This window comes from Arctopsyche grandis, chromosome 13, assembly GCF_051622035.1.
Source record: "Arctopsyche grandis isolate Sample6627 chromosome 13, ASM5162203v2, whole genome shotgun sequence".
Lineage (NCBI taxonomy): Eukaryota > Metazoa > Arthropoda > Insecta > Trichoptera > Hydropsychidae > Arctopsyche > Arctopsyche grandis.
The window spans coordinates 7,264,526-7,276,441 of NC_135367.1; the positions used below are offsets into that span (position 1 = coordinate 7,264,526).

An 11,916-nucleotide genomic window follows, 5' to 3' on the forward strand; every position below is an offset into this window, starting at 1 on the left:
TAAATCAATTATGTACAAGACAAACATATAGTTTTTTGCCGCATACTTACATAAGTGAGTGTTGTTTGATTTTCTATTTATAATTTTTTACTTGACGATATATATGAATAACAAATTTCCAAATAAGAAAAAGACATCAAAGAAAAATTAAATTACGAATATCCATTTTCGTAATAGAATCATTGGAACACGATACTCTTGCCTGCCCACACAAATTCATCGATTTTGTCACCGTATACAATTTCAATTTAAATAAAACTCGTAAAATGTTCGGAGAATTTAGATCACTTTATTCAATAATTTATGATCGTAATTATAGTATATATATACACAATTATTTAAATATAAAATACATTTCAGTCAATTTTCATCGGAGTTATTATAACGATCGCCAAGTTCATAAATACTAAATATACAAATTTCTCATATAAAATTGTGCAATAATAACTTAAAATTAATATTTATATGTATATATCAATAAAGAAACGAGGTAAGGAATAACGAATCATTGGTTTTCGAGCTAATTGACATTTGTACAAAGATCTTTCAGGATATTTTGATTACATCGTAACACATTAAATGAATTACATTGTACTATGAGTAAGCTTTTTGGAATGTTTTCATTATTATTTCATACATTCAGACAAGAATTTGAAGCATTGTTAAATATGATTATGTATAAACATCACAAATTAAAACATGGAAATTGCTTTATATTTGGGTGGATTAAAAAATGAAATACATAATAGGTCAAAGTTGTGAAAAGAGATTTAATCATTAAAAAAAAAGTATATATACACAACATTTGTAAAAAAAATATATGATATAAAAAAATAAATAATATAAATTCATACAAGAATATCCCGAAAGATCACTAAACTAAAACTATGTTTATTCACATTTTATTTATTTTTGATTTGAATAATATATACTGAATAGATACACAGTTGAAATGTGAGCAAATAACAAATATTAAAATTCATAGATTGACTGAAGACAAGTTGATAATATTCATTGTTCCTAATTGTATAGGTATATTATTTTTAGCTCACAAAATTATTATTTACATTACTGACATAAAAATATATAAACGATTACATACATACACTTTTATGGCCCGCTGATGAAAATCATATCATATTAGGGATTATTACTATATGACAGTGACATGTCGGTGAGATCTCTAGTACGATTGTAGCATGCTGATACGATACTTTACACCTACATTAAAAATATTTTTAAAAATTCGTATTTAAGCTGCGATAGGAGGGTCGTCTTGACCTATCATGACGTCTTCGTACATCACGTTGTTGTCTCTTCTGGATATAATTTTTTGTCTAAACCAGTGGATTAAATTATATCGTCGTACTGCTAAAACTAAACCGCTGACAATTAGACCTATGAAAAATAACACAACTATTACTGTCGTTGCATGATTACTCTCCGACGGAGTCGACAGAACATCTGTAGGCAGTTCTTCGACACACGCAGCATCTAACGCTTCACTGTGTTTATTAAAGTGCAGATGACCGAGGCATTCACATCTCCTTGTATTCTCGTTACACAGTAGATTTGAACTATTGCAAGCACCTATTTCCATAGGGTCACAGTTAGGTAGCTCCATGGCAACTGAAAAAATATAAAACAAACGTTTAATCATCGTTATATTGTATTACAACAGACATATTGCTACTATGTAAGTTGAATCATCATACGACATTTATGTTTACAATAAATCAACAGCCGTAAAACGTTTTTATGATAGACATGTATGTATCAAAGTCTGAATAATAAAACGTATTATGACGAACCACAATGCTTTTGTTTGGCAAGTGTTCAATCGTTTTCCTTTTTGATCAGATAACACGTGTAATTCATTACAATCGGCAATTGAATATAATTAGAACTTTTATTTAAAGCTCTTTGTTCGAAAATAGCAACAAAGAAAATCAATTTTAATATCGAGCTATTTTTGCAATATAAGTAAAATTAATTTCTGTCATCAAGCGGAGAAAGATGGAGTATCTCGGACACATGATACGGGGTGCAAAATACGAATTTCTCCGTTTAATAACCGTGGGGAAAATAGAAGGAAAAAAATGGATTGGCAGGAAAAAGTTATCTTGGCTTCGAAACATTCGCATGTGGACCGATATGAGCGCCGAAGATCTGTTCCGAGCCGCTGAAGACCGATACGGATATCTTAAAATAATCGGCGAGGTGATCGCCAACGTCCGGATGCGGACAAGGCATTAACAAGAAGAAGATTAACTATTTGAATGCTGACCAACGCCGATCGGCGTCTGGCCAACAAGTCCACGGAACTGAAAAAAGGCCGGTAGGCGTTGTATTTTGAGCATGTACAAAGTAAACAAGAATACTACCCGCTAACCCTTTCCAGGTAGCATTGAAAAAGAAAATGCATTGAACATGGGTCGTGTAATCCGTGTCAATGTTTATAAAGACTGGTTTACACCAGAATTTATGATTTAATAACCATAGTAGAATTTCCCGATGAAAATCACTAACCGCTGAGTATTTTGGATTGTGACTTACTACCCGCTAACCCTTTCCAGGTAGCATTGAAAAAGAAAATGCATTGAACATGGGTCGTGTAATCCGTGTCAATGTTTATAAAGACTGGTTTACACCAGAATTTATGATTTAATAACCATAGAATTTCCCAATGAAAATCACTAACCGCTGAGTATTTTGGATTGTGACTTGGAATTTAGATTGTGAGCATTACATTTTAACAACAATGAAGAAGATGGAACTAGTTTTGGAAAAATACATTCATTAATAGACTTATTTTGTTTATTTTATATTGTTTCAAGATATATTAGAGAGTCTAAACACACCTTTACAAAACTCGAAATCCTCGGCGGTATTTATCTAGGGTTTGTTTGGATTAGCTACACTTTTTATACCTGCTTTCTATTGGATTTCTAAATAATTCTAGTTGGAAATGTTGGCGAAATTGTCAGCGTGGTGGTCTGTCAACAGAAAAGACGTCAACACTCAAAGGGTTAAAACACTAAAGGGTATTATTGGTCTCGACGTCCTTCCTCAGCTGGAAATTTATTGTTTTTAAACAGAAACAATAAATTTACAACAATAAATTCAACATAATAACAAAACTTTAGTGTTTACTGGACCATGTCTCGACACAAACTGACTGCGAAAGAGCTCGTCGAAAATTTTTCGGTCCCCCTAATACTAACAATTTTTTAAACATAACAGTACGTAGAATACAAAAGAGACATATATTGACAATCAATAAATTGTTGATACATAGAAAATTTGCGAGAAATACACTAAGATGGTAGCATTTATAAGATTCAACAAATCCAAGATGCTAATACCTCGAATTTGCAGGAAACTGAAGGGAAGGATACTGATTTATTGGATCCGTCACAACAACTGAGCTAGAAAAATCGATAAATTCTAACAGGAGACGGTTGATCTGTGATTTAATAACTACAAATTCTCGCCAACAGCGTATTTGGCCAGGACTTGAACCTACGACCCGTCTACTGGTATGCAATAGCTCTACCATTACACTAAGCCATGGCTCTTTATCCAAAATATCGCATTGAGCATTATTTAAAGCTTAATTTTTTTCCCGAGGAATTTATCGATAATATTCAGAACAAATCTTAACATATAGAAATTGACTGGTTTTTTCTCGTGTAGCATACTTCTTAAATTGAATCTTTCATTCAAATGAATAGCACACATAAAATTGTACATATCGTTAATTAAGTGAAAATATATTGAAATGTATATGTATATTTTATATAAAATCGCATGCAGCAATCACGACAGAGAGTTAATATAAAACATTCATTGGAATTGAATCACGTGCACAACAATGACTATAAGGTTATTACTATTATTTTTAGTGGTCATTTCCATTCCAGTGGTTTTTATTAAGAATTACCACGCCCTGTTCTTCACTAAGAAATTATTAAATAGAATTATTAATACCAAACAGCTATAGATATAACTCAAAATCAAATCCTTTCATATACATATACGCAGTTGACTAAACTGTGACTTTTGAGTCCTAAATAATTTAAATGCTATTCAGGTACTTATCGGAATGTATCATATTTTATTTAACATATTAGCCACAGTGACATTACCGAGAGCTCCAACGCGTCGCTGTGGATCATATGAGTAATTTTTTTGTATTTTGTCTTCAATTATTTTTATTGCATCAGTTGGAATTCTTATTATTTATTTATTTTTATATATAACCGACGAATAGACTAGTGGTTAGCATATAATGCTTTTAACAGAGTGGTCACGGGTTCACATCCCACTGGTTTCTGCTGGCCAGGCCTTGGATTTCTAGGTCGATCGTTTCCTATCAAATTTTACCAATTTATCTGATTTTCATTGAAACGGTTCCAACAAATTGTCAACCTTACCCATTTTCTCACAAAATCTCGAGTTTTCAACAATCTTGAATTTTTTTGAACTGTATAAAATGCTACAAATTTGACTATAGATGTCTCTGTGGATATTAATTGATATGTATTTATGTACTTTGTATAATACTAATAATATTTGTGTGAAATATATAATGTTTCTGGCCAAGAAGGAGCATTGGGGTTACCTGTTAGGCCTTCCTGGTATAAGTAAAAAATAAAGTAAAATAAAAAATTAAATTCACGGGGAAGGAAGCCGATAGATTCACGGTGGTTTGACTTATATAAATAACAAAAACATTCATAACAATAATAAGAAAGAAGAAAAAAAGGTAACATAATAACTAAAAGAAAACAAAAGTATAGAAAAGATATTGGAAAAGAAGAATTATTTGAAAAGAGAATATATTTGAATAAATTTAGAAGTATTTGAATAAATTTAGATGTATTTGAATAAATTTAGTTAAATATGATTGAAGTAAATAAGTCAACATTTCCAAAACCACTTCAGTCATGTGACGGAAACTTGTTGAATCATCGGTCTCTACACGTACGGGTGTGAATTGGACTGAAAATGAATTATGTATTTGCCGAATTGAATTATGTATTTGCCAATTTAGATTTGGTCAACTCTGCCACAACAATTCACAATGTATGTAAATTATCAGTTTGACGATAGCACATATGCGGTAATCGTTTGTTTGTATGAAAATTCCGTTAATTTTTTGATAAGAATTTGTTTATACACATACATAAAAGCGATACAATATTACAACCAATTATTCTATATTTTCATATCTGTGGAATCCCAATTAATTATGGATAATTCAGGACAGAATATATTCATCCTCTCTTTAGTAAAGATGTGTAAAAGTTTTAAATTCTACTATTGCTTTCCATTTCATTATTATAAGTAGAATATCTCAACTGCCTAATAACAACATAAATATTATATTTACTAATCATTCAATATGTTTCTAGAGAGTTAAATGAACTTAATTATTGCCGGAATCATACAAATGATATCAGACTAGCGGCACAATATTCAGATTATGTGATTCTTTTCAACAAATTACTACTCGTTATGATTTTTTTTATATAAATACTAATAATTGTTTTACAGAGGAGATCCTTCCATAAATTAAATGATTTTTTTTAAAAAAATTCCTAAAATATGTGGATATTTATTCTATGATTCAAAGACTTTTTGAATTTTCTAAAGAAATATAAGGCTTATTAGCAAATTATGATTGTTATTCTATATTCACATCAATGAGAGATTTTTATACAAAATGTATCACAAAATTTTTATTTTGTCTCCGAGAGATGAATTTTTAGATGATTTTAAATTCAACTAAAAAAGATCCCATAAAACAAAGACTGGGTGTATATATGTATGTAGTTTAAAAGCAAAATTCTATATATGAAAAAATAAAAAGAACAACAAATTCATATTACACTTACATATTATAAACTAATATATTCTCAACATTATTATAATTAACCAATATATACAAAAATACGTTTCAAAATAAATCAACATTTAGATCAAATTTTCACCACAATTGAAGTGAAGGTTGTATGTAAGCTGATTTTGTATGTATGGACACAATTTTTTTGATAAACTAAGTATATTATATATGCCTAAAAATTTGTACAATAAAATACATAAATAAATAAAAAATGGTTAAATTCAATTTATGTAGGTTTAGATACGAGTATTATTGATTTAATTTATAAGCAATAAATGAAATGGTAAGTGATTGTAAAGAAAATTCGATAATAATTTTGTACTACATATGTAATATGTATGTATATAGATAAGAATGAACAGTAAACTTTTTGCTACAAGTATTTTTTAACAAATAGACAATGGACACAAGGTCGGTTAGCGATAATATAAACTAACTGATCATATATCTACTGTTTAAGTTTGTCACCAAAAAGTACAGGCCTTTTAGGAATTGAAAATATCACATCTCAAATATGTGACAATGTAAATAAGAAATAAATTGAATCTAGAGTGCACTATAGAGAGATAGGGGGGGGGAGGGGGGCTATATTTAGAGTCGTTTATTTATATAATGATATAATATTTGATTAAACACGTATGTGTGTGTGTGTGTGTAGGAGCATTCGAGTGACACGTAGGAAGGGCGATAGCGTAATTGAAGAGTGGTCCGGAAGTGGAGTAATTGGGGCTGATTGTCAGTAGTAGTACTCAGTACGAGTACTGAGTACTAAGATAGAGAGAGAGAGTATATGTAATATATGTGTATATGTGATGAGAGTCAATAGTACCGTACCGGTGGCGAGAGCGGCGTGCAGAAGAAGAATGAGATGGCGATTGAAGCGGCTGCAGAGGCCGACGGACATCTGGTGGCCGACGTCTGATGGCTGATGGCTGATGGCTGATGGCTGCTTGCAAGGAGTAGCGATGGCTGACAAAGTGGCAAAGAGTGCAACCGCCTCTCTTCGGTCGCCAAACAAACGTCAAAAAAGGTCGAGGCTCGACAGGCGCCCGTCGCCGTCGACCGCCACCCGTCAATACACAAATATCGAATGAATACTGACGTGCGGGCAGCCCTAACGTCCCCTTTCACGACCATCTCTCGAATCCGCATCTCATCCAAACGTGACTCTACACATCTCTGGAAAGGTCTACATCCTCTTCGAAATTGCGGCTTTATTTTTTAAATGTTGGCACTTATTTATTAAACGGTATATCATTGAAATATATATATTTTTTTTTGGGTTTACAAATCTATTCAGGGCTGCTTTTAGAGTTCGGCCGCCTTTGTTCAAATATATTTTAGGCTAAGTTTTGTAAAGTTGTGGCTTTTTAGATGGAGTGAGAGTCGTTGAAATTCGAGGGACTGCGTTAAAATCATATTTTCTATTTTATGTACTTACATATAAAAAAATCAGTTTTTATGAACATGTGTATGTTATATGTATATCAAAACTGAATTACTAACTAAAAGTTTTTCAATAATATTCAATGCCTGCATATCTAAAATGCAATCTTTTTATTTTTATCATATTTATGTATATACATATGTATGTATGGTTCGGTGATTACTGGTTACAAAGTACTCGTCACAAAGTCACTAAAATCTCTATAAGGGAACATCTGGCAGCCGAAAAGTCCATCATACTAATGAGAACTTGAGTGCCAAATATTGTGTATTCGCGATTTTCATGGTAAAAATTGTCTTTGTGACCATCGCAACGTGACGAATAATCCAATTACCGTATGTATATAGGTCAAATTGAGAAGAACGCTGATATTTTTATTTTATTTTGTTTGGAAAATTTACAGTTTTATTGCTAATAAATGATAACAAAATATATTTTTTAGAAGATAAACCATTATACAATTTTCGCATATACATAGGTATGAGAAAAAAAAAATTAATATTAAAAAAAAAAAGAGATAACAATAATATGGTAATTGGACTATTCGTCACATTGGGGTGGTCACAAAGACAATTTTTGCCATGAAAATCGCGAATACACAATATTTGGCACTCAAGTTCTCGTTACTATGATAGTTATCGTTAGTATGATGGACTTTTCGGCTGCCAGATGTTCCGTTATAGAGATTTTAGTGACTTTGTGACGAGTAATTTGTGACCAGTAATCACCGAACCCAATAATATAGTACCAATGATAGTGGTAAAAATAATAATATTAATAATAATAACCCTGATTATAGTTACAATAATAAACTAATAATAATAATAAAATTCAAATTAAAGCAAATTAGTGATAAATTAAGTAAAATGATTAGAAAAAAACATTAAAATAATAAATAATAAACTATAATTTTTGACAAATCCATTTTTTTTGTTTCATGTTTGTTTATAAAAAAAAGTTAAATTGAAATTTAATTATTTACATCGACTCATTATATTTATAACGACTCCACAGTCCTGTTATAAAATATGTATGTCACAGTGAAATTATAATCAGTTACATTTTCACTGGGTATAGTTCATTAAAATCATACCCAATTACAGACAGTTTCATTGAAATTATATCAGTGAAATTATAATTTTTGACAGTTGGATCATAATGTGACACCGACACGAATCACACCACCCCATATCACAACCCCTCTCCCCTCCATCCCCACTCCGATGCCGAATTCTCCTGTCCATTCTCACTCTGTTGGTTTTATTTATTTAAGATTAAGTTGTTAGGGTTGGTAGTACATTGTAATTCGAATTCGTACGTTGTAATTCGAATTCATACGTTGTAATTCAAATTACAAATTCACTGTCATTGAGAAGTGAATTTGTAATTCTATTGTTATATCCGTACTCACTGCTTGATTCAGTGAAATTATAATTTAACTAACAATTACAGTTTCACTGTAACATGTACACATATATCCAATGCTTTTTTTGAAATGTCAACGCACTAGAACGTCATTTTTCTTTTTTTAATATTTTTTATTAAGATAAATTATGTTTAATGTTTTATGCGCTCTATGACAGAAAAATCTGCTTTGAATTTCATTCAAATTAAGGTGATCATTCGCACTGGTTTTTTGGAAATCTGTACTGGCAGAATCCTAGGAATGGGTTTATTTATAAATATTGAAATTGATTTTTTTATTTTCATTGATTTTCATCCACGAATTTATAATTTTCATTAACTTTTTTAATAACATTATTTTGAATAAAATATCCTGGTTTTGTCACATAACCTAAAAACATGTATAATTTTTTTAAATAAAAAGCTTGAAAAGTAGTAAGTTTCGGCATCTTGTTTTTAGTAAAAAAGCACCGAATATTATTCTTCATTAATTGATCCGTATTTCAAAAAATCATATTTCTTGGCAAATACATATGTCAACGAGGGAATATCTATTTGTTTGAGTTAAGAAATGCACCTTAATGTCAAAGTAATTCCTTTATTTGAGTGTGTAGTTTCTTAAAAATTTCGGCATAGGCAATATAAGTATAAATTCATATAAATATAATTTTGAATTGATACTATCTTTGAACTTTGACTTTTTTTTTAAATTCATATTCATTTTTTAACATGATTTGTTTTTGAATAAGCAATTTTTTTAACAAACAACATAAATAAGAATTATCAACAGTTGAAAGATCTTCAAAAAAGGTTGTGAATATTAATAGGTACATACAAAAATGTTAGAAATGCTATATTTTCATATTAGATTTATTTGTAAGTGATGAAAAGAATTTTTGTCAAAATATGTAATTATGTATTTACTTTCAAAACTATTATGAAGAACACAAAATCAAAGCAATGTATTATTGTAATTTAAAATCTATAATGTTTTAGATTTCAAAATAGATGGTTCTAATAGTTTTATTATATGCTTTTCACCAAAAGTAAAGAGAGTAATTGGAAAATATTTATGACATAAAGTCAAAAATCTATCAAAAATATCTGAAGTCTAATGAAGAAGTTTATAATGTAAAATCGGGTAAAGAACTAAATTTTTGCAAAATATAATTTCATTGGTAATAATGAATACAATGTTTAAATTTTTTTGTGTATAATATTTATGTGTAGATAAAAAAATAAATATATAAAAAACGATAATAATTTTATTTTATATCAATTATCAATATACTCATCGAGTAATTGAACAAACTAAAATAGCATGAAAACTAATAAATTAAATTTTAAATATTATAATATGTATACATTTTTGAAATATTCTCATAATTTACTAAAAGTCATATTCATTTCCACTTCCGTAAGAATATTGGGAAGGATTTTCATAATTTGCAGCATCTTCCTTGTCATAACCCGATACTTGAATGGCAGCTTCTTCTCCGGACACTTCTTCATTTGAGTCTCCTTCGTTGGTATCATCATTTTCCGCCTCACCATCATATGCTATCGATACTTCATCTCCTTCATATGCGGGTGATTCGTCACTTACATCATCTCCAGAACTATAATTAGTAAATTAGTTACATTACTTTCATGAAAACACTATTAAAAATGTACATACATATAAGATAAATATTTTAATAAAATATTACTGGTCTTCGGTGACTTCATAAGAACTTTCCGGAGCTTCTTGATATTTAGCTGGAATTTATTTATGTATAGTTAGATACGGTATAAAACTGAATGCATATTATAAATAAATGTTATATAATAGTTAAATACCTGATTTGCCATCACCTTCTTTTTGGGTATAGGAAGCTTTTCCTGATTTACCATCACTTGCTCGTTTATCTTTCAATCCGAAAGAATCATGTTTTTCATATCCGTAAGAGTCTCCACCTTTTTTGTGGAATGAGTCAAATTTTTGATAGCCAGTTTTTCCCTTGTCAGCTTTCTGTCTCGTGTAACCAATATCACCTTTATCTCCGGAATCATAATGTTTTTCCCAGTTCGACGGGGAATATTCTGAATCCTAATATGATTGAAAATACTTTGTGACATTAAATGGTCCCGGCTTACTATAAATATTGTGAAGATATGTTATGGCATACCTTAGTGGCTCTCACTTCTCTGATTGTTGATTCAACAATGGCAGTGTCGTCTAGATATTCATCTTCTAAGCCTAATAGAGGAGCTGCATATGTAAGGCAGGCATACCCGGTCAATGCCAAAAGGCAGACATTCATTTTGCTTATCATTTTCTGGTAAAAAAAAAATGGCTCATTTATTTATAATGCAACTATATTGATAAGAATAACATATTCATTCTTACTTGGAAAGTTATATTGATTTTTTTTAAACAAATGAAAGAATGAAATAATAGCAAATTTATTTGAAAATAAAATTCAAAATACTTTCGTAAGTAAAAATTTGTTTGAATTAAGTAATGCTGATAATAAAGATACAATTCAAGAACATTTGTAAATAACTATTTTCTATGTAAACATTATTTTAGTATTGTATAATATTTTATATGCTCTTATTATCAATTGTCTCTTATTATCAATTATTGTTTTGCAAACTTTAATTTTTATTTTATTTTATTTATTTATTTTTATTTATTGAAAAATCAACTCACAACAAGATGTATGTAGACATGCATAAAAACAAAGGGTAAATATATAATATATATATATAACATCCGAGTCCAATTACAGATTTTTACAAAGATAATTAAATGAAAAAGATAAATTCAAGATAAACAAATGAAAAAGAAAATAATAAAAGATAGATACGTATAACAAATACCTAATACTAGTATGTATTTGATGTTAAATTCAGTAGAGAACTATTAATTAAATGTACATATGTGACCATGATTGTGAGAGTGGTCTACATAAATCTGGAAACTTTTTTTTTCGAAATAAAGTCGATTTTATTATTTAATATCGGTTATTAATATTAATGAAAATATTTTTTTCTTGATTTAGACCACTTTCGTAATTATGGGCACATATGTATGTGAATTGTAAAGCATCAATTGAATGGTTCAAGATTTATCTTAGATAATAAATTGTTTTTAGGAGATTTGTAGCTTTTT

The 11,916-nt window shown here is 29.6% G+C and overlaps 1 protein-coding gene across 1 annotated transcript; it reads right to left on the bottom strand.

Annotated features, from left to right (window-relative positions):
• Window positions 1-271: 271 nt before the first annotated feature.
• LOC143921071 (uncharacterized) lies at window positions 272-7,000 on the bottom strand. Its single transcript, XM_077444197.1, has 2 exons — window positions 6,743-7,000; window positions 272-1,629 (listed from the first exon to the last, which is right to left on the bottom strand). Exons 1-2 carry the CDS (start codon window positions 6,810-6,812, stop codon window positions 1,253-1,255), a joined length of 447 nt encoding a protein of 148 aa, XP_077300323.1. The 5' UTR covers window positions 6,813-7,000; the 3' UTR covers window positions 272-1,252.
• Window positions 7,001-11,916: the final 4,916 nt, after the last annotated feature.

Excerpts from the sequence above, each read along its gene's own strand:
- LOC143921071 (XM_077444197.1), bottom strand. The coding sequence starts at position 6,812 with ATGTCCGTCGGCCTCTGCAGCCGCTTCAATCGCCATCTCATTCTTCTT. Across the intron at positions 1,630-6,742 it reads GCACGCCGCTCTCGCCACCG|TTGCCATGGAGCTACCTAAC; the intron begins GTACGGTACTAT and ends ATATTTTTTCAG.